Source organism: Corvus kubaryi, unplaced genomic scaffold, assembly GCF_017639235.1.
Source record: "Corvus kubaryi isolate FWS band 111438036 unplaced genomic scaffold, C.kubaryi_AGA036_p1.0 split3-73, whole genome shotgun sequence".
Taxonomy (NCBI): Eukaryota; Metazoa; Chordata; class Aves; order Passeriformes; family Corvidae; genus Corvus; species Corvus kubaryi.
In genome coordinates this window covers 540,761-564,538 of record NW_024582091.1, presented here as the reverse complement: position 1 = coordinate 564,538, position 23,778 = coordinate 540,761, and the positions used below count along the sequence as shown (strand labels likewise).

At 39.5% G+C, this 23,778-nt stretch overlaps 1 protein-coding gene across 1 annotated transcript; it reads left to right on the top strand.

The window, feature by feature from the left end:
* The first annotated feature begins 861 nt into the window (after positions 1–861).
* Positions 862–21,674, top strand: LOC121659121 (testis development related protein). The gene is made up of 3 exons (XM_042016955.1): positions 862–1,212; positions 18,331–18,434; positions 20,610–21,674. Exons 1-3 carry the CDS (start codon positions 1,105–1,107, stop codon positions 20,953–20,955), a joined length of 558 nt encoding a protein of 185 aa, XP_041872889.1. The 5' UTR covers positions 862–1,104; the 3' UTR covers positions 20,956–21,674.
* Positions 21,675–23,778: the final 2,104 nt, after the last annotated feature.

The following is a 23,778-nucleotide window of genomic DNA, read 5'->3' as shown; positions in this document are numbered from 1 at the left end:
CGATGTTTTAGAATAGTTTCCCAGTTCTTTGGACATCTGACCGTAACTCACAGAACAAAATAATGGATAAAGGAGTGCTTAGGTGGGGATTTTAATGGAAAAGTATCCTAGCAAATCTGTCTGAAAGCTAAGAATCGATGAAAACACCAGCTGGTACACAGGGCATTAAAACTGGATCATTCAGCCGTCAAACTGGGAGCTCCTGGCACTCACTGGACTCCAGCTGGATGCACCAGGCATTTCCACTCGGGCTGCAGGGCTCCGCGGGTCAAGGGGAGCAGGCCCGTGGTCCGGGCTGGGAGGCTGGCTCTGCAGCCTGCCCATCCTCAGAGGCACCCCCGGTGACCCGCGGGGGTACACGGGTGGCTCCATGGGTGGCTAAAGCAGCAGGTACACTGGCAAGCACACGGGCAGGGTATACGGGTGGGTGCGCCAGGACCATTTGCACAGTCGTCGGGCCATCTATGGCGCTCTGCGGGTGCCGCTACTCCCAGCACCCAGACAGGTCCAGCTTCACCTCAGAGTGCCCCGCGTCACCCTCACAGACATCCTGCTGCCACCGCTGGCCAGGCAGCGCCATCCGCACCCTCCACAGCATCGGCGCTCGGCGGGTCCTTATCCCGGGCACCCCCTCCCGTGCCTGCGGGAAGCTGCGGAGCGAGGCAGGGGTGCTGCCGGCGGGCCCGGCGCTGTTGCCGCGGTGATGACGGGCAGCCCCCCCTGCCCGTGCTCCCGCCCCGCAAACATGGCAGCAGCGCGGCGGCCGCGGGCGGCGACGGCTCCGGCGGGGAGCGGCGGCAGGTGAGGAGTGGCGGGGGGCGGCGGCTCCCGGCCCGGCCCGGCCCTGCCCTGCCCACCCCGCCGCCGCGGACCGACCGTCCGCACCCCCGGCTCCATCCGCAGGCCGGTGGGCGAGGCGGTGGCGGGGGGCGGGCTCCTGGCGCCGCCAGGCAGCTCCTCCCTCCCTCCCTGCCGGCCGGGAGCCCCCGGCGGGGTGACAGCCCTGCCGAGCGCAGCCGCTCCTGCCGGGGCTGCGGAGCAGCGCCCGGTCCCGCCGCGGCCCGCTCGCTGCCGGGACGCAGCGGGGCCGCCCCCGCGCCCGCCATGTGGAAGCTCAACAAGAGCAGCAAAGTTCTGCTGGACGACTCGCCCGAGGAGGAGGAGACGCGTCCTCGCGGGCCGCCGCCCGCCGCCGCCTTCGCGGCCCCCCAGGTAGGAGCGCGGAGCCCGGCTCGGAGGGGTCGTGAGCTCGGCCCCGCTCCCGCTGCCCTCCTCTCCGGCGGCATGAGTAATCACTTTTCCCACCCTGATGTGCCGGCAGGCTGGCCCTGGTCGGAGCTGCGAGTGTTTGAGCTGATCGTGCGACTGTCGCCCGGTTTTTTTGGGGTGCTGACTGGCCTATCCACCCCTGGTTCCTCCCAGCAGCCGGCCTCCGGCGTTGCTGGGACTTGCTGTCCTTCATTCCAGTGGCTTCATACCGCAGGGTACTTTCTCTTCCAATCCTAGGCAGAGGCACTGCAACCCGTCTGTTAAGCACAATACGTTAAACAAGGGTGTTTTAGAACGTAACTTTATTTGCGCGTTTGTGTAGAGCACTAATGTTTTGGCAGGATTGCTTTTTCTATGGTTTCGTTAATGGTAGTTCACTATCTTTAAATAGCTGCAATCTTGTTTGAAAGCTTTTGTTGTTAAGTGATAAGTTGAATACCAGCAGTGACCTTCTCAACAAATATAACCTGAAAGGAAGGGTATCAGTTGAGTATCAGGGAAAACAACTAAAAAAGATGTTTGACTTGCTTTCAAAAACTTGGTAGCAATTAGGCATCCATCCAGCTCAGGAGCTTGTTACACTACCCAGTACAGCTTCGTTGCTGATCTTCTGTTGCCACAGTGTTACTTTAGATACTGAATGAGAGGTTCTGAAGTAAGCAGTTGCCCTGGGTTGCAAAACAGTGAGGTTTCTTTTCAAAAGAAGGTAATAAAGCCTACCCAACTTTCTACCCCATGTTTGTCTCACCTATCTTGCTGAGAGAGCTGGAGTGTGTCTGGATAAACTATCCTCAGCTTGAGTTTCTGGTTGACAAGTGCTGTGGGTTATCAACACATGTGGCAACTGCTGAAGAGCAGCCTCTCCCAGTCACAGCAGTTATTCTCTCCATCTTCCAGTAGCCAAAATCACCAGTTTAGCCCTGCCTTCCCCTTGCTCCTGCACAGCTAAACAGTAGAGCCATAGCCCTTGCTACTTCTTTGACAGCAGCTGTGGAGAGTCATATGGATGAATAGGATCTCCTCTTGTAGAAGAAGAATGGACACTTACTTTGGAGACCCCCTTCAGAGGAGGAAGGGGGATTGTGGGGTTTGAGGTGACCTGAAGTATCTCCCCCAACCTCTAATGCAACATCTAACCTTTGCCTCCTACAGTTCCTATCCTCAGGTGCTTGCTGTAAGCTTCCACTGTTTTCACTGAGCTGTTGGCTTGTACTATCATAGCCCTCACAGACTTGGTCACCTCTTGAAACCCTCCTTGAACACCAAAGGTCACCAAAAGCTTCTGGTAAATCCCACTGTCTCTTCACTGCTTGTCTTCTCTACCACTAATGGTCCAAGCCCCCTTTGAGGCTCCTGACTGTAGCCTCCCAGTCAGGAGAGGATTCTTCAGACTTCTGTCCGGACAATTCTCCCAGCTCTCTACTGTAGCAACAGAGGCTGAAGTTTGTTTATTTTATTTTGTCCAGTCCAATTGTCTTTTACTGTCCTGGGCCTCTGTTCCATAAGTTGTAATCTCAAGTTATAGTGGTGGTGACAATAATTGGTTTGCATTTTCATGAATTTTAAGAAAATTCCTTTTCAACTCCAAGTGGAACTGGGATGCTGATTTTCATGTTGGGGGTGACAGGAGAAAAATAAATTATTCTAAGTCACTAAAAGAAATATTCTTGAAGATAAAGGATTCAGTAAGGTTAGCACAACTGTAGTGTAGCTTGGCACAGAGGCTGGAGTGAAGATCATAAGCTATTAGTTATTTTGCCTGTTAAAATCAAATTATTTTGAAAGAAATGCAACACCCTGCCCAAAATATTTAGCGGTAGATACTTTAGAGTTTGTGTACGCTTTAAGGAAGAATAGACTATACAGAAAGCTCTGACCACTTGATTGACATTGTAATTCTCAGGGCATCTTTTAGGTCATCCATAGGTACAGTGTATCTAAAACATGGCTTGGACAGGTGTCAAGGGAAAAGCATGAGGTAACCAATGCACTTGTTCAGCTTCTTGTAGCTGATCTAGTTCGTGTTCCTTGCTTTTAGTGTTTGAATTTTTTGATGTTTCATCAGATCGTGTTTTTTTTCTCCCAATAATATGATTGTAAGGGAGGGAAATCCAGTAATGTGCAGAGGGATTCAGTGATGATCTGCGCTCTCTGCTGCTGCATCCTGACCACCATGAGAGCTTGGAGGAGTTATGGGGGCAGTTCTTGTGGTGCCTTAGCTGTGCATGAGTTTGGCTGAGGAAGACCTTCAGTCTGTGTGTAAGTTGTTACAGTACAGCCTGCTGTGAATGAAGGGTTACCTCATCAAGAAGAGGAGAATCCAGGACTTCCCTAATTTTTTATCATTAGAGCCAAAATCCAGATAATTAGTTTGAGTGCTTTTTAGTAAATTAAGAAACCCAGCTTTAGATCTCAACAGAAGTTGACTGTTAGATTTCATTTCCTTTTCTGATACATCATTTGGTAAAAGAGAAGATGAACCAGAGTCATCGTGTTTTGACTTTGGTTTATGACACGTTGTTTTCCCAACAACCATCTTTTGTCCTTATTTTCATTTTTAATAAGCAAGTGGGAAGAAAATCCTTAAGCTTCTTATATTCATGCTATAAATAAGGCTGAAACTTTTTACTTCAAAAGAAAGAAATTGGTAGTCACATCTATGTCATTAAAGCAAACCACATTGAAAGTATTCCAGTATAATGAAATGTTGGTGCTGTATATTGTTTTTTCAAAGCTGAGAAAGAGTGAAGGAGTTCTCACTGTGCAACCTAATAATTAGAACATCGCAATAGCAGACAGCAACAAAGAATTAGTCTACTATAAGTTAAAAAAAAAAAAAAGCCCAACACAAAAAACCCCTTTGTTGCTCTAGAGCAATTTTAATCATCCTGTTTAGATATGGAAGCCTGATCTGGGCTGAAGCAGACATTTGAATTTGTAGAAGTTCATAGTTCTTAAATAGAAAAGCTTAGTTTGATCTAAAAAGAGAAGTTTTGATGGTTCTGGTTTTGTGTTATACAGAATGGTTTGATTTTGTTCCAGGGGAGAACAAAAACAAATTTTAGAACATGAAAATTGCAAGGGAGGGAACTGTCAGGCTCTGACCACTTTTTAGCAAAAGTTTCTGCATACATTCAAGTACTTTGAATTGTTAACACTTATTTAAAATAGTAAGGTGTTTCCTGAGATAAGAAAGACAAGTAAATTTTGAAGCAGTACTTGTGTAAATAAATGTGTGGATTATTGTGAGGTTTTTTTTAGACCAGACAGTTTTAGACTGTATCTTAGAAGTAAATTTTAATTTATGCTTTGAAGCATAAGTATTTTTAATTTATGCAATGAAGGTACTTTATTCATTTAAGTTATAATTAATGCATGAAGGTAACTTGACATGCATAAATAGTACACATGTATAAGATGAAATTAATGTGCTTCTTGTGTGTGTCTCTGAAAATATGCTAGAAATGTACAGTGGTGCATGCCAAACCTGTGTTCAGTTTGGAATATAGTCATTATGTTTCAAACTGTAGTTGTATTTTTGGAAAGGGAAAGCTGCTGGGTTTTGATTTCTGGAAGGCATTGTTTTGGCAGTTGTGCTATGTTCTCCTTGCAATCCTACCATCTAATCAGTTCTCAGAGATGTCAATGCTGTGTCAATATCATGTGTAACTGTGATGTAAAATGGCACTCCACATTAAAATACATCTATATATTAGGGGAGGGGATGGGTGTTAGGCTGACCTATATTATCTAATGAAACTCTATCTTTCATGTAAAAATATTTCAGAACCCTAGCCTTGATCTGTTCTCCCCAGTTGTATTTTTTGTTATGTTCAAAGAGAATATGTGCAAAAACATGTTTCATGCTGAATTTTGTTTAGACTTGCTCAAGATGTTTGAAGGTTGGCTGTACAGAATTTTAGTTATCTCTTTTAATGAAGATGTTTAAGTGTCTGGTACGATTTTAATACTGGCTTTCATCTTGGAATGAGTTGAACTCAGACAAGCCCTGCAGAAATGGGTGGGAGTTGAGCAGCATTTCTTATGTTTTACTAATGGGTTGAATAAGGGTATTTTTTAATTAAAAAAAATTAAGTAGTCAATGTTAATCCAGCTAATGCCTTTCCTTCACTTTCTAGCCATTTCTGTGTTTCTCAGGCTTTGCCTGCAGTACTCCAATAATCCCATCATACCTTCAGGCTACCTCTGTTAGCCTGATTTTTTCCTCTTCATTGGAGTTGTTCTTGTGACATTTCAGTGGCATTTTCCTGGCTAAAATCCATCACCTGTATTCTGTCATCATTCTTGAACATTAGATTGTGGTACTGTCAATGAAGACTTTCCTGAGCCTTCCTTGGCCTGCCTTTCTTGCTTTTCCTCCTTCTTGTCACATACAATCTTTCAGCAGCTTCTTGAGTGACTCCTGTTTCTTTCTCACAGTCTTTCTGGAACTCTACAGAGCTGACAGAGTCTTTTGGGACTTTTTCTAAGTTTTAAATTCTTTTCATTTTTGAGGTGCTTCACTTTTTAATTTATACTGTCATTTTTTACACAGTTGACTGGGATCATATCTGTTTCTCACCTCTCATCCCCTCTCTGTCGGCTTATTCTGACTCTTAGAAGTCCACAAAGCACGTATTGTCTGATTAGTCTCCTACTACAGACACCATCAGTATATATTTTTTTCTTTCAGTCAAGCCTGTAACCTGCAGGTTGTTGGTGGTTTTTATCTATTGTGCGAAAGAGAATTTGTGTCCTAGACTTTACTGTTGCTTCCTCTATGAATTCCAGGGCAAGCCTGCTTTTTTTAATATTATTTTTATTTTTATTGCTGTCTAGACAGCTGAAATTCTTGTGCAGACCCTCACTTCCCATACTGATGGTGATTACTTCCTCTGCTGCTTCTAGTACCTATGCTGTGGTTTCCCATCCCCTAGTTCCTGCAAATTCCATTGCTGATATTAATGTTGTTGCTTATGGCATGAAGTTTAAGTCCTCCTCATCCTTCAGATTCCATTTCTTCAACTGGCCTCACTTTGTTTCAGGAAATTTGCATTTAAATCTCTGTCCTTGCTTTCAAGGTTTTTATTAGTACGTCCCTTTCCTCTCCCCCATTTGTCATTTTTATCACTTGTATCTTTCCTTGAGCCAATTCTGCTTTACTGGCTCTGACTGCCTGGGTTTGCCATCAGCAGCTGAGTCTGCCCTCCTCCCCTCCAGCCTAACACAGAATTATCCACTCCCCCTGATCCATGAAGCCAGCATCATCTTCTCCTCTACAGCACTGCTTGAGATCTGCTTTCCCTAAATCATTTGTTGCATCTTCTTGGGGTTTTGGGAGGTTTCTGGAGCCATACTCTCTACCACTGCTGGACTTCCTACCATCAATATACAAACTAAAATATAATGGGTTTTGAGAAAGAATGAATAATTTTAATTCTTTACTGTTAAAGTAGGCTTATAATGTTTTCCTTGCTTTTATAAAAGCTATTTGCCAAGATTGTGTGAGGACATCCATAACATGAGTAGAGTTACTAGAAGTTGCTGAACACTTTCCTAGGTAGGCTCTCTTTCAGCTCTGTCATCATCAAAGGCACATTTCCAACAAGTTTTGCTGCTGGTTCTCTGTGAGGAGCTCTGGGAAAATGTCTGTGTGATCACTGCCTGTGTGATAAAAGCCACATATCAAAAGGAAGCCGTATGTGTGCTGCTGAACACTGTAACAAAAAATGATGCATTCAGCCTGTTTTGCAGAAACTATACTAGGAAAATATGGCCATTACTCATCCAAGACCTTTATCGGAGACATGTAGTTTAATGGCAAACTCCATGACTGAGTAAGAACTGTGTGTCAGCTACTGTCTTTTGAATTAGCATCTATTGGTTTGTTTTCTGGATAAGGAAACACCAAATATGAACCTCTACTATGGCTAAGTTGTTAAAAATAATTGACAGATTTTCAGTTGGAAATTTCATCAAAATTGAACACTGGAATAGTTGAATTGTAACAGAAATTGAATTAAAATTCATTATCTGACCTTCTTTGTTTCAGCTTTGACAGTTGATGGTTTTTTGATCTTAATACAGCTGTTTCCATTTCATGAAGCATATTTGAAATATTATAAATTAGGTAAAACTAAATTCTTAATGACATATGAGCTTTTTTAATATTTTAAGGTGATTAATATTCTTCCAAAAATATTTCAGAGGAGCAAAGTCTGAGTAAGATGTATTATAACCTCTTACTACAGAGATGCACAGAGTAACGTTGTGTATTGATATAAAACCAGAGAGCATAGGAATCTGGTGTTCCAGTGTTTCTCTTTGTAATGACAATAAAATGCAGAACTACAGAAGTATTCTTGTGTAAATACTTACATTCTGAAATTAATCTTCTCTGGTACACTTGGCCATTTATATCAATTGACAGTAAAAATATGGAAATAATTTAGATATTCTGTTTTAAAATATAATGGAATGTGAAACAATAACTGAAGTGGTTGAATGAAACAGAGTTTGAAAATGCTAAGCAAGTTCTTAACAGCCATGGATACTGAAGAAAAGAGCACCATCATTATTATTAATATTATGAATATATTAGAAGTATTTGAAAGATGAAAAGCAGTTTTCCTATGTTTTCACCTCTCAGTTGGGCTGGTGAATAGTAGGCAGTTATGAGAGCCTGGAGCCTAGAAATGGAAGCATTTTTAAATATGTTGAATGGGTTGTCCTCTGTATCTGAAATATCCACCCAGACTTTTTAAAGTTAGTGGAGTGAAATAAGTTCTTTTAGAAATGACCTGATGAATTATATTTTAAAAGCAAGTTTCCAAATTAGGGTTGTCTGTGAAATATATGCCAAAATTAAAGTATAATTCTTCAACACACTTAGATTTTACATTTTCCTTTTCTTTATCAACAAAAGTATTTTCAGTTTTGCTGAAGACTGGCAGAGGAAACTTGCAGGATAGGACTCACTGTCACTATTTAGTTAGTTTATTGTCATAATAAAGATGTTTTTCTAAGTGTAGTGAGCAATCTGGAGTGGAAAAGTATTATTTATAGAAGAGAAAAATGAATTTAAAATACCAAATTACTCTTAAGCAAGACTTTAGAAATGCCTGGGTTAATACTTTTCATTGGTGACATTAACAGGAAATTTTCAATTCACACCACCTGCCCAGATGGTTGGTTTGATTCACTCATTGCTTTAGGGACATACAAATGGAGGTTTGAGATCTAGGAGTAGATGAAATATGGGCGAGGCTGATCACATTATCTTGATCTCAGTGTAGGCTATCTCTGCCAGAAATGAGCAGAGGCAATTCACAGTTCAGGACTGGAGTTTTTCTGCTGAACATATAGCCTCATGTCCAAGAAGAAAGCGATGTATGACTGAGTAACGCAGCCTTTATTTGTTAAAATTGAAAGCCTTGTTTTTTCTTAAAGGCATGTTCAGTTTTGTGTGGGTGTTCAGGTACAGTTCAGCTTTGTTTTTCAGCTGTGTTGAAGGAATATGCTGAAAGTAGTAGAGTTGTTTCAGTGCCCATTTACACTTGATCACTGTTGCATCAATATCCTGACTCAGAAAGCATATATCCATGCATTGAATTTTTCCAGGTGTATATTACAGGTACAGCAAAAAAAATTAGGCCAAATGCCACTGATCTTCTACTGATAACTTTCTTCTTACTCATGCTTGAGTGTATTTTGGTTTTTTTTGGATTCGGTTCTAAACTTAGATAAGCAGAGTGACTTTTGCATTAATAATCAGCTTTAGTCTTGTTTATTTCATTTTACATTATATTAAGATCCTCCTCAAACCCAAGGAAATATTTTCTTTTGTTAGCTGTATTTTAAGATGGTGATCTGGCAGTGTGATCTCCTCTTCCCAATCTGTGTTGTTTCTGGTCAGGCTGTGTACATATAGTTGTTCTGCTGTTTGGTTTGTAATCAGTGTTTTGGGAATCTTTCCAGCTTCAGAGGTTGACTTTCAGGTTTGTGATTTCCTGAGTGATTTTTTTTCTTTTTTTTTTCTAACCTTCCCTTCTCCTATCACTAAATTATTTAGTAAGGTTTGAGGAGTACTGGAAATTATTTTAAATTCTTCCCTGGAGTGTATCTCTTCAGGTGCTGTTTGTTTTGGGATTATTTTCCCACTTAAATGATACGTTTGTGGTACATAATCTAATTCGCACTTACAGGCATGACAACCTAGACTTTATATTACACTCAGTCCTTGATGAGATGTGATGATAAGTGGTGGGGATGCAATAAGTCAGTCGAAAGGTGAAAATTTGCTCCAAAAGGACCTACTCTTTTAACAATAGCTTGTTTACTCTTGTATGCACAGCTAATGTGTGTGTGTATGATAGGAAGCTCCCACAATTGGGTAGAGAAAATCGATAATATACCATTTTACTTACTAGAGCACAAGAAGGGCATGCAGGACAAAATGATGCTGTTATTTGCCTTAACTCTTTGATGTTCAACATTCTTCATCTTGGCCTGAATTATGAAAGTGAATGATCTAAAGACACTAATTAATTACTTTACCACAAAGGAAGCTGAGGGAAGTAGATTACAATTTTGATCTCTATACAAAAAGGTTTGTGTGCTAGTTGAATTAGTCCCTTGAGTACCTTATGGTTTGCAGTATGTCCAACAAAAGGGCACTTGTTTCCTTATGAAAACACGCTGTGCATACCAACCTTCCCCTGCCAGAACTGGAGGGCTATTCAAGCTGCTGATCAGCATTTCCCACTAGCATTAGCATTTAGCCACCTAGAAGTATCTACTGTAACGTAGTTCATGTTTTTCTTTTAAATTGAAGTAAAACAGTGAATTGTCATAACTGTAAACCAACCAGACTAAAACATACTGAAACGATTTGTAAGTGTTCAGCATCACTATGTGTTATGCAGCATGATAAAGAGTGAAGATGAGCTTTTTTTACACGTAGCTGCACATTAGATTGTCCTCTAAAGAAAATCGATAAACCAAATCAGAGGCTCCCTTACCTCAAAATGGTAACAAAAGTAGAGAATATGTATCAAGAGAAGGGTGTACTAATGTGTATCACTTAAAAATACAAATTATTCTGTGGGTAACAAGGGAAGATAGGTTGTATGTGATCTCTAATCTTTTCTCCTGGATTCTTCTCAGTGGTGGGACACTTCCCCTCCCTCCCTCTGCTCTTTCCCTCTGTATTTTTTTTTTAATACATAGCCCATCTCTCCTGCAGGGTGCACAGGTCCCTCCCTGCCATGTGGGCCATGGCTGGCTCTGAACCCCTATACCTGCTCCTCTCACACTCTTGTTCTTGCTGTGTGGCATTAGTCTGCTTCTCTCTGCTTTTTTTAAGGATGGATTTTCCACAAAACATTTTCAAATCTAGTCTGTTGGAGACGGCTGAATTCAAACCTACAGGCTGTTTTCAAACAGTGTAGGGGATGTAGGGATGGACATCACAAGCACTCTGCCATTGTCCAAGTCTCCTTTTTCTTCAGTAGTGTATTTAAAAGGACAGTATGAATACTTGATATGTCTTCTACCCAAAAAAATGTATTTTAGGGATTGGATCCTCACCAGTTTCTTTCTTGAGGGTTTAATGCATTTCAGTCTTTGTATTTCATCTCTTGTGTTATCCACTGACCATCAGCCTGGGTTGCATGAGTATAGTTGCTGCAAACTTGTGTCTCACTCCTTAGGAGGTACCACTTTGTATAACCATGAGTAGTAGCACTCTATTAATACAGCAACACTGTCTTAGTTGTCCCTTTTTTAAAGATGCAAGTAAATACCCTTTTTTGTCTACTACTTATTGTTAATTCCATCTTTTGTTGGCAGTGGTATTCACATTTTATTATCCTGACTCCCTAGCCCTATAAAGTGCTCGTTGCATCTTGTGGTTTTCCCCTAAAAACTTTCACTGTGAAAATGCCTTGCACTCTCGCTTCCTTGTGCTCAGTCTTGCTAGAGGCTGTATGGCTTCACACTCCATCTTTTCTCCTCTCTCTACTAGAACATGATGCCTCTATGCACTTTTGCATTTTTATTTTCCTTCCTAAGATACTTGGAGAGCTGGAAGAATGAAAACGAGAGGTGTTATTCCTTTGGAAGGTACAAACAGTGTCTTGTTTGTTCTGGAGACAGTATGGTTGGTTGCTGAAACTGATAGTTCTGCAGGCTCTGGATGTCTGAGAATTTCTTCTCTTACCGTATTTCCCCTTGGAGCTTTCCTAGTTCTTGTTGATTTTTTTGTTGTTGTTGTTGGGAAAAGTTTGGTTAAATCAGCTGAAGTATTCTCTAGCTTGTACCCTGTGTCCTAGCAGAGACTCCATCATGTTAAGTTTAGAACTTTGCAACCTCATCCAAAAGTTTGAGAGCTGAGAGTGTTGAGGGGAAACAGGGAGACTTCTGAATAGTATGTGTGAGCTGTTTCCATTTAAAACATTGCCAGTGTTTCTCTTAAAAATAGAGAAATGAAAAAACCAAAAGGGGTGGAAGAAGTTGAATTTAATTTGAGAGAATACACAAATTTTAATGTTTTCATTTTTGGTACCCCATCTACAATAATATCCTCCTATTTTAACAGCTAACTGAATTCGGAAGTTAAATATCTTGTTGCAATCCGCAGGAAGTAATAGTCTCATTTTGGATGAAAATACAAGTTCCTGACTTTGTGTTCTACCCCAGCAAGTAAATCTGGCTATCTACAACTCGCTCTATTCCAACATACAAATACTATTGAACTATAGAGCAATGGTCTTCATACTCTATTCTAGAAATGCTCTATCCGTGTCCCTTGTATAATATAAAGTATTGACTGTAAAGTAAGTGGAGATATTAGTATGTAAATATATATAAGGAAATATAAATAAGTAAATAAAGTTTTAAAAAAGCATGGTATTTGAAGCTGGTCTCTCAAAATGAAGCTGATGCATCTGGGTCCCCACATGACTAGAAACATACATAACACTCTTGTGCTGGCTTTCTCACCTCTTTCTGATGCTGTTAGCAAAGTGAAGGAGGCCTTTGGCAATGCGTAGGAGCCAGGATAATGAGTGTTTTAGGTGTCTTGGGATATGTGCATGTGGAATGCATATCAACTCCTTAGCATTTACTTTAGTTGAAAAGGAAGAAGTTGATAAATTTGATTTTTGAAACAGTAAGTGGCTGGAAATCTCATTTCTTACATGCTGAGCAGTGACTTTTTAGGGATTATCTACATAACTACACAGTGGTATTGAACGTGCTGGTTCTCAGTGGAGGTGTACAGCAAAAATCCCCTGTAATTGCTCATTTTGCTTGCTAAGACTCTGGGCTTGTTCTAGCCCGCAGAGAGTAATTTCTGTGCTGCAGAGCCCTGCTGGCCTGGCAGTTGGGAAGTAGAAGAGTCTAACAGGAATATACTGGAAGTACTGATACCCACACCTAATGCAGTCAGAGTAAACTTCAGACATATTTGAATCTCTTGCTTTGTAAACTGTTTGTCTTGTACCTCTGACTCCATGTCCCAGATCTTCTTATTATTCTTTGACTTGATTGAATTCTGTGCTTTTTTATCTTTCCCATTATAAGGTGTTAATCTGTATTAACCACATCCATCTGATGCAGAAGTTTACCTGTTTTCAATTAAATTTACATTATCTTCTTCTTTAGTATATATTCATCTGTGTCTGCATACTTTTTTTGGGTGCAATATACTTTTAAAATTTGCTTTTAGAACTGAACTACTTCTTTAGTTTATACTCAGCTGTTAGTATTCCTGGTTTGTTGCCTTTTACCCTAATTTTTCATGAATCTTCTTGCCCTCTAGCAGAGCTCTAATTATCAACTGTTTACCTTTGACAGTAAAATTAACTGAAAAGTCTTCATAGTGATGCTTTACTGTTTCTCAGTAGACTCTTTGATTGTTCATTTATTAGTCTTTGCCTGTTTACCTATTACGGGAAAATGGGAGTCTTGTAAACATCAGTATTTGTCGATGTGAAGAAAAATGGTGTAATTAAAGTAATTTTTGGTTATAATACCTATCAATTTTGTAGGAGACTTCCAACTTAAGAGGTCCTGACCCATTCTGGGGCATTTTATTAAGTTACCTATCAGTAGACGTGTGTTCCCTGTTTTATCTAAAGAAAGAAAAATTGCAGTCAACATACACAATTTATATACAGTTGACTCACTTGAATCAATACAGGTAACACAACTGAAGTCTTACTGTGTAGGTTGAGATTAGAGTGAAGTTTAGGGGTTTTGGCGGAGCCATACTGTATGTGCAAAGCTCTGATTATGGAAGAAAGTTGATAGATGACAGAGGGTGCTTCAGCTGTTATAACAGTTGCTGCTACAAAAAAGGTGCTGTTGCCCCTAAATTCCACATGCTTTATCTTTAATGAATTGATTCTAAGAACTAGCCTAAAAGAATGCAAAAAATGAGGGAGTTAGATTTCTGCTGGCATAAGTACTTGAAACAGTTTTCCACAGCATCACACAGGTACAAAACCATCGCCTAAGGAAGGCAGTATCAGTGAGCAGGCAGTGGACTGGGTTGACCCTTTTCAGAAGCAGTATCTGATAACCATATCTGCCACCTTATGAGACTTCTCTCTGGGGATCTGTGTGACAGATGGGCACCAATACTGAAGCGTTGGCAAAGCAGAGAGGAGAGAAGTGAGCAGAAGGAACAGTAGACAGTGTGAGCAGGGATACAGACCACATCCTTTGCATGATGTTCTAGGAGGGACTGCTTGTACTCCCAGTTTCAGAAGATACACTAATTAAATGGCAGCTTTCTCATGGTGGGAAAAAAGTAGTTTATAAGCTAGGAGGAGCTAAAGGAAAAGAATCTGTGCTCTGGGCTTGAGCTCTTAAGATAGCAGTTGGAACAGAGCATGAGGGCTTCTCAGTAGTTTGCCAGTTGATGGATTAATATGTATGTTTAATGTCACTTTTTACTGGTTCTTTGAGGTGATTGCACAGCGCATTGCTGCACAGGTTTTCACAACCTAAAGTGGAAGATACAGGAGAGAATTTATTAATTGCTGTTCAAAATTTAATAATGTGCTGTCATAGTCAAACTACTATGAGACCAGTCTGTATTCTACTTCAGAGAATACTGAAATGGCATCTCGAGAAGTTTCTGCTTTGTTTCTCATTGACATTTTTGAAAAATAGTAGACTGCAGCATCCAGCCTGGTCCTCTAACATCTGATGTTACAGTTGTAGTCAGTAATAGTGCTTTCTTCCTTAATAGTGGTCTCCTTTTTTTTTTTTTTAGCTGTCCCATGGCATTTCACTGAAATTTTTTTTTAACCTGGTTTTGAGTGTACAGCTGGTTCTGTCAGTCAACTTTGATTTTCAAAGATCACCTACTCCAAGCTCAAGCCCAACCCATCAGGCACAGAAAGAAGCAAAGGTGACAGGAGGCATGAACGTGATGTTCCTGAAAAACCTCAAGCATTAAAGGGAGGCCTACTAGAGGTAGAAGCAGGGTCGAGTGACCTGAGGGGAGTATAGATACACTCTTTGAGCATGCAGGGATGAGGTTAGGAAGGATTAAACCCACCTAGAGTGAAATGTGGTGAGCAACAAGAAAGGTTTCTGCATGTACACCAGCAGCAGAGAGATTGTGAAGAAGATGGAGCCTGACTCTTCTCAGGGTACTCAGTGAATGGGCAAGAGGCAATGGGCACAAATTGAAATAGAAGAAATATAATTTAAAAATAAGAACAAACGTTTTTACCATGACAGTCAAGCCCTGGAACAGGTTTTCCAGAAAGGTTGTGGATTCTCCAGCTGTGGAGATACTCAAAACTTGGCTGTCCATGGTCCTTGGCAATCTGCTGAGGGTGACCCTACTTTGAGCAGTAGGGTTGGACTAGATGGTCTCCAGAGGTCCTTTCCAGCTGTAAAGGCTGTGTAATTCTGTGAATTCTGGATGTTGAATTATTTCTTTTTCCAATGACACAGGGAAAAGTAGTTTAAAGTTTTGAGAATATAATCAGGTCAGTTATATTTATAAACCCTCTAGGAAATTTTAGGACTAAATAATACTTTTGTGTTGAGAGTTACATCATAAAAATGAAATACAGAGCTTCTGCCAGTGGATTGATGTTTTAAGACCATATCAGTACTGTGTTTTCATACTTTGCATAACTTTAATAGTTTTACATAAAATGAGTCTCCAGTGTGGTGAGGAGTCAGCTTACTGAAGTGTCATCTTTACTTACTGACCTTCCTTTGACATCCATTGCAAGGAAGCTAATTGTGCCGGGATATGGGTCTTGGTGCTCTGTAATTTGTAAGTGATTCCCAGCTGATTCAGAGACTGGCCCATGTATTCTGGCAATCTGTGAGTGTGGCAACAGGAGATGGTGTTCAGGGAGAGCATAACATAGCTGGTGTCTAGGGCCTCTTCCCCTAACATCAAGAATCATTGTTTTGAGGTATTAGAGAGTATACCCCTTTAAATAGGGGGTATTCATTTATGAATCTCCTGTCTGAATTTGTCTAATTCTTCTTGTGATGGTTCCCAGCATTTTTTGGCTGTACAGCTGCTGCATGTCAAACTTATGGTTCCAGGGAATGGTGACTTCAAGATCTCCTTCCTGAGCTGTACCTACCAGCTGATACAACTGTAACTGTTCCAGCTGCACTTGCCAGTCAGTTAAAAGTGTTCCAAGAACTCTGAAAAGAAGCATGGAAATGCAGCAGGCTGTTCTGAGGAATTTCTTTATTGTGCATCAGCTATATAACAGCAGTAGTCAAAAACCAAGATTGTTGTCTTAAAACCAGTTCAGTAGTTACAAAAAAGCTTCTGGAAGTGTGAAATATGTATTTGACTTCCTCGTTCGCTAAGACTTAAATTCTGGAGTATGCTACCACTGAGAAGACAATCAAGAGTGAGCTGTTTACTCCTGGTTGGTGGAGTGAAAAGATGTTTCAGGAGATCGGTGCTGGCACGGGCAGGTACAGGAGAGGAGGCTTAGGCATGGTAGGCAGTGGTTCTGGTTTTACTCTTGCACTTCTGTGGTTTCTCTCAGCCTAGTCTGTTTAATGTGTAGTAGGCTTTGTGCAATGAGTTGTATCACCTATTGGCAAAATATGGTTTACTTGGACACTGGTGTTCTTCTGCAGATATCCTGACAGTGTTTCCTTTGGAAACCCCAAATAAGTAAGTGGTGGAAATGTATCTTAAATGTTTAATGTGCATTTCTCCTAAGGACTAGTTGAGAGAAGAATAAATCGGTTACCATCTGGTTGTTAGCCTTATATATACCTACCAAATGCCATGGATATGAAAATATGGAAGGAATGGTACAATGTGTACATAGATAGTGATTTACATACAGGTAGAAAGAATGTAGAGCTTGTAATTTTTTATCTGAAGACCTGCACATGCCATTTTTCTTGACAATGAAATTTTCTCATAATTGTTCTTAAAGGTATCTGTGAATCAGAATTGGACTAATGAAATTAAATTATAAAAAATCTAAAGTTAAAAAGTATGGAAAACTTCTGGCTAGATATAGGTGCTTTTCTTTTTCTTTTTGGTTGGAGGATTGCTTGGGTATCCAAACAGTGCAGCAAAGGTTGGGATTGCATCGGCAAAGTATGTATGATGCCCTAGATTAAAGAAGGTGTATGTATAGGTATATCCTTTTTGTTACATTGAATGTGTGGGTATAAATGCTTCTCTCCAAGCAGTCTTTCATCAATGTTGTTCTTTAAAGGCACATATAATTTTAATTAAGCCTGTTCTATGTCTTAAATTGCTATCTCAAAACTAATAACAAGATGGTTCTATTTTTTTTGTAATCAGCAAATTTATTAGGTGGAAATGACTTGATGAAACGTCATTATTGAAAGAAGACAGCCCAAAATAATAGAATTTTAGTAAGATAACAGATGATAGAGTCATGGAATGGTTTGGGTTGGGCGAGACCTTAAAAATCATCTAGTTCCAACCCTCTTGCCATGGGCAGGGACACCTTCCACTAGATCTGGTTGCTCAAAGCCCCATCCAACCTAGCCTTGAACACTTCCAGGGATGTGGCATTCACAATTTCTCTGGGCAACCTGTTCCAGTGCCTCACCACCCTCACAGTAAAGAATTTCTTCCTAATGTTTAATCTAAACTAACCCTCCTTAAGCTGAAGGCCATTCCTCCTTGTCTATTACTACGTGCGCTTGCCAAAAGCTCCTGCTTGTCTTGACAGCTGTGGTTTTGTTTTGATTATTACACTTCATGATGTATCGTATTTTTTTAATATAGTCAAGTAACACTGACAGGCTATGCCTGCCATTCTTACTGGATCCTGTGAAGAAGAGCAGCAACTTTCACATTCTGTGCTTGACACACACGTGTATGTTTTTGTAAGCATGCTATCAAAGTAAAAATAACCTATACCTAGTTATTTTGCCTTGAGGGAGGGAGAATCAAACCTTTAATAATTTTAAAAAGTAATTTATGCTACCTGCTTAATGTTCAGAGTAAATTTAGAGTACACACTGTAGTGCACCAGTGCCACATCTTCCATTTCACTGGTGCGCCAGTGCTCTTACCCTTCTTGCTTGCAGGGCCGGAAGTTGTAGTTTTAGGGTTACGAAGAGGGACAATATGTATAAAGCAGGTTGAATCTAAAGAGTTTCATAATGCACGTGGCTGTCCTGTCTGTTGTGACTCTTTCTAGAAATGACAGTTTGTTTCATTTCTTGTCTACTGAAGCCCTTTAGACTGTCTTTAAAGCTGCCTGGATTCCCTTCTTACTGTGATACATTAAAACAGAGCCCAGCCGTATTCAGTGACATCATAAAACCACCAAGGATTTGTATTGTTTGCTCAGCAAGGAAGAGCTCTACTGCAGAAACTGGACTGGCTCTTTTCCCAAGCATGGCCATCCTCTGTAGCTGTATGGATTTGCCTAATTGCCAGTGGCACTGCACGCAGGAGATACAGCAATTGCTGCCCGTCAGCCCCAGCGTTGGCAGTGGCAGTCCCACTCTGTGCCTGTAAGTCTGTCACTCCTACTGATGAGGATTTACTTCTCTGTGTAGGTTCAAGGTGCAAGTTTCCGGGGTTGGAAGGAAGTGACGTCTATGTTCAATAAAGATGATGAACAGCAGTTGCTAGCAGGATGCAAATCTCCAAAATCCAAAGGGTGAGTAAAACCATTTGGTCTATCTGGTATTAAAATACACTCACTGGAACAGAAAATAGCTGTGCAAAGTAATGGAGCTGGACACTGAGAAACAATAGTGTTCAACTGCTGGAGGTCAAATCAACAGAGAAGGGTTTATGGGCAAAGCTATGTATACATTAAGCTCACAGTGAATGAGGCATGCTGTATTAGGAAAGGACAGAAAATATTGTAAACATCTTTAGGTTTGTCAGGTAGTAAAGGCCTGTAAGTAAAAGGGTCATTCTCACACTCTCCCTTTCCTCTTAGGGATTAATTATGGTTGAGTTTACAAATTCCCTTTTTTACATGCCTTACTCTCTCTTTTGAAGTCTTACTACACCTAGAAAGGTTAAGTGGAGTAGCTATACTAGGATCTGTTGGTGCTGGGGTGGATTTTTGGCACAGTTGTGCTGCCGATGTGGTGAGAGCAGTTCCCTGGACAGAACTTCGCTCTTCCAGGACTGACTATCATTCTGTTACGTGTAGGCTTTACCTCACTGCCTTGGTTACAAACTAAATATGCCACACATCAGTAGATCGGTTCCTACCAGATACTAGCTTTGATAAGGCTTGCTCTAGCAGGCTTTGTCTCCAGTTTACTTTGAAATTAATGTGTTTCAGAATGCAAGTGTATATATATGCATGTTAGGGGGGTGTATGTATATAAATAAACAATTTAGAATATAAATCCATGTATTTTATTTCCACTTGAGCCTGTTCCATAAAACTTACCAAAAGTTCCCAACTACTATCCCTGTGCAATTTTATGGGTGTTATTAAGATGCTAGGCTCCTGTAATAATGCTTTGCAATTGATGCTGAATATAAGAATCAAGAAGAAGAGTGAAGAGAGCAGAAGTATGGTAAGAAGAGTTACACCAATGTAGAAACTATTTTGGTATTACTATGAGAACTGCCTGGTTTTTAAGTTACAGATCTTTTTCTTTAATTATATGTCATGATTTTTACTTTACTTTTAAAGACAAGTGCAACTTTTATGTGTGCTGTTCACAAAATACAAGAAAAGTGTATGGAATCTATGGCTGGTTTTAGCAAGATGAAAATTCTGATGAATCATAAATGCAAAATTCAGTAAAGGAAAAGGGATTTTTACAGGTATTGGTTGAGTTGCTTCTGTTTAAATATGATAGAGCTAAGCTTTCATTAACGGAACAAAGCTCTTTTAATGGAAATATTTGAAAAAGATTCAGTGGTGGGTTTAGTTGTGGCTAAGGAATTTATATGCTACTACAGATAATGTTTTCAATTTGCTTTTTAGCTCATTGAACCCTGAAGGCTGTGTGTTTCACCCCTGGTGTTCAACCTTTCCTTGTGGCCCATTATTTGACTATATATGTAATACTGCATATAAAGTTATGCATAAACTTCTGACATTCTTTAATTTAAATATTTCACACTGCAAAATTATTCAGGTTGAAGATTCTTAATGGGATAAGAAAAGTAATAATATGAGTAGCCTTTCAAATGTCTGAGAGAGAAGTTACAGTTACTTTTTGGGTTTGGGAGGGGGATTTCAAGAGTTCTTACCAGAAATACAAAACAGCTGTTTTCACAATATTGTATGGATCTTTATGAAAATATTAATAAAAAGCCTGGTATCTTTAAAGTCCTAATACTGTGTACATCAACTACTTTAGGGTATAAGGTTTTACTGGCGAGGTGGTAACATGTATATGAAACTGAGTAACATAGTGAATGTTAAAGCTGGTGTTAGAATATTTTCATATTCCTTCTACTATCATACTCCTGGGGTTTTTTTAAATTTGTTTTTGGTTGGTTGGTTGGTTTGGTTAAAGTCCTAAATTTTTCTAATACATCCTAAAATACTTGGTACATTTCGGAAGGCAGCTCTGTGGAATTCACCCCACAGGAACAGGGTGGGAGATAGTGTTATGTGAATTCTTTTGTAATAGAAAATGACCATACTCAGTCCTCTTCTGATTTATCACTGAAAGATTCTGCTGTGTTTAGGTTTATGTGTATGTGAGGGTGTTTTTCCTGAAGCTGACAGTAATGGATATGCTGCCTCAGGCTTTCCTTAGTGTAAAACATAATTTAATTGGATGTTTATTAATAACTACTACATACATTGTTAAATCGAGAAAATAATCACCACATCATCGTTATTTTCTAGAACAAACCTAAAATTAAAGGAAGAGATGAAGTCTGAAAAGAAGCCAGGTTTTTGGGACAGTTTGGTGATAAAGCAGAATGTTCCATCTAGGAAACCAGACGAGATTGAGGGATGGGAACCACCACAGATTACCACTGCTGACTCTGCCAGTGATGCAGCAACTCCTTTAAGTGACTATACACCCTGGTCAGGCTGGGAAGATGAAACCAAAGGCTCCACAAAATACACAAACCTGGCCAGCTCAGGAAACAGTTCCAGGTGGAGTATCAAATCAGCTGGAAAGCTGGTTAGTATTAGACGTCAAAGCAAAGGTAACCTTACTGACAACTGGGAAGAACTAGAATGATACTGGTAATGTGAAATACTTAATAGGTAAGAAGAGAAAGGTTCCATGATTTACTCATATGTTTAAACCAAAATCAAATCTGCTCAATATTGCACCTTTATACAGTGTTTTGTTTTATTCAGATTGTTACAAATTTTTGCTCACCAGATAGTAAATTTTCTTATTACATTGTTAATAGCTATTTTTTCCACACTGAAAAAAAAGTAGAGAATCTATTTTGTGCCTATATTTCACATTCAGACTCTGCGGTATGTCAGATTGTTGATTTTACCAAAAAAACCCAAGTAATTCCTTAGTGAATGTATATGCTGGTTGTAAATTTGACTGCCTTATGTAGGAGCTTCCACTAACTTGAGGTCCTGTTTCTTTTCTGTTATTTGAGGGCCATTCAAAATTTTAGTTTTGATGCTGTCCCTTTTTAACTATACTAATCTGTTGCTTGCAGGGAGAATGCTTGTACTTAGTACTGTTTTCCAAATCTTCAGCCTCAGCATTTGCTTCAGCTTGTGCATACAAGATGCTTACTGTCACATTGTGCTGTACTGTGTGTGACATGGGAAAATACAATTCTAATGTAATTCCTTCCATTACAGGATTGTCACCAACAGTTGGGTCAAATGGGTCTTCCAGAGTTGGAATTTTTGCGTTTTGGGTTTTTTTTTTTTTCCCTGTTTGTTTGGGGGGTTTGTGTTTTGTTTTGTTGGGTTTTTTTCCTGTGATTTTTTTGGTTGTTGTTTTTTGTTTTATTTTGGTTTTGTTGTTGTTGGTTTTTTTTTAATATTGAACTTTTTTTGACAAAGCTAAGTTTCTCAGTTTTTAAGATGCATGCTATGCCAAAAAATAGAAATTATTGAAAATTTGGAAAACAGCACTGAGTAAAGTGTAAGATGATCTTGGTATTCTGGGGGGATATTGAATCTGGATATAGGAATAAGCTGCTTCTTATGGAAGGGCACGTGTTTTCATTTTTTTATAATAGCTGATCCTTGTTCTACAAACTATTTTTTTGGTTCTGAGTGTGTTTGTCCTTTCTTCCCACTGCATAAGCAATGACTGAATTATACTCTGGCATTTTCAGGGTAGCTGAGTAACTGAGCCATTGCAAGTATGTGCATGCACACAACTTCTGAAGCATTTTTGCTGAAAAGTTCCGTCTTATTAGCTACTGATACTCTGATTTTTTGGTAAAAGGAGAAATGTTAGATTTGAGATTTGAGATGTATATATGACTAATAAAAGTGCCTCTTTTTAGCATATTGTCTCTCACTAGCGGTGCAGCTGATGTCACATCCAAAGTTAGTTTCCGTTTTGTTTCTATGACCCACACAAAGACTTCTTTAACATTCATGGATAAAAATCAAACCAAAAGTTTCATAAGAAATGAACAGTAGGCCTTTTTTCTCCTGATTGTTAAACTGGTATAACAGAACTGAAACTTGACTGTCTAGCAATATGGCCAGTGCATTTGGAAGATGAAGCTAGCATGTCAGAGAAAATCAGCATTTTTACAAGAAAGTGTAGATCTTTATATAACAGATGTCTTGTAAACATATTTTTGCAAGAAGGTTATGCTGATGAAAAGGGATGCATGCAATTTTTTTCTAAGCTTGTTTCTGTTACTGCCACATTACTCCTCCCTTAGCTCTCTCCTTCTCCTCTCCTCCAGTTCATGTACAGTTTTCTGGCTTGCAGTTCCTGCATAGGTATTTTTTGGAGATTCCTGCTGAGATGTGCCTGGAGGGAAACTGTAGCAAAATGGTTTTAGTTGGTTGGGTTTATTTTCCTAATAGGATGCTAAAAGACATTCTTAAGTTTATATAAAAGAACAGTGATGTTTTGTGCTACAAAACAGGATCTTGCAACTGGTGAATATACTTGTAAAATTGGCATTAGATATTAAAAAGTATTAATAGGGGTGAAAAAGTTAGCATTTATATTGCATTGTTTAGTCTGTGAGTAAACTCTTTTTGCCTTGGGCAAGTACGTATGCTGAGGTTAATTATAGGAAAGAATTAGTATTCTTGGGTAAAGTATGCTGCATTTTATAGTTTATGGAATACCCTCTAAGGCATGAGCTAGTGTTAATTTGGTTGTTGGTGCTGACCTGAAAGAAGAGAAGAAGATCTGTTAGTAGCCCTTAATATTTTGCTCTCAAAAATGGACTGAGAACTTTTAATTTCCCTCTTGAAGAAACTATTTATACTGTGACCAGTAAAGGTTTTGCCTTGCACATTATACTGTCAAGTGCCTGTTTCTCACCTTGATGTGTTTGATGCACAGCTTAACTGCAACCTTTTTCAATTTGTTTTTAGATGTATGATAAAAAATATGCTCACAAATCTGAAGCCTATTGTAAAACAAGTGGGAAATTGACATATGTAAAATTCCAGTTTCACTCCTAGTGATGAAAGTTTTGATGTGCTTTTTAAGTGATATTTCCTCAGAAATAACCATTTTAAGGATCAACATTATTAAATTTAATATAATTTATTGTTATGCTTTAATAATGTATTTGTCTGTTGAGAACTCACTGGTGTGAGCTTTCCTTCTCTCATGTTTATAAATGTGTCTGAATTTTCAGAATGGGGTCCTTTCATCTTTTACCTTTGTTAGATGCTAACTACATTATACATTATGAGCTTAAGCTGTACACAGCTCCATATGTGGAATAAGTGTAGAATATGTCCCTTAATATTTTTTTTGAAATTGCATTTCAATCTATGTGAAATGTTTTAGAAGAAGGTAGCATTAAGATTGTATGATAAGATTGCACAAAATAAAATATAGTTTATATTGCTTTCTCGTAGCCAATCTGCATGATTG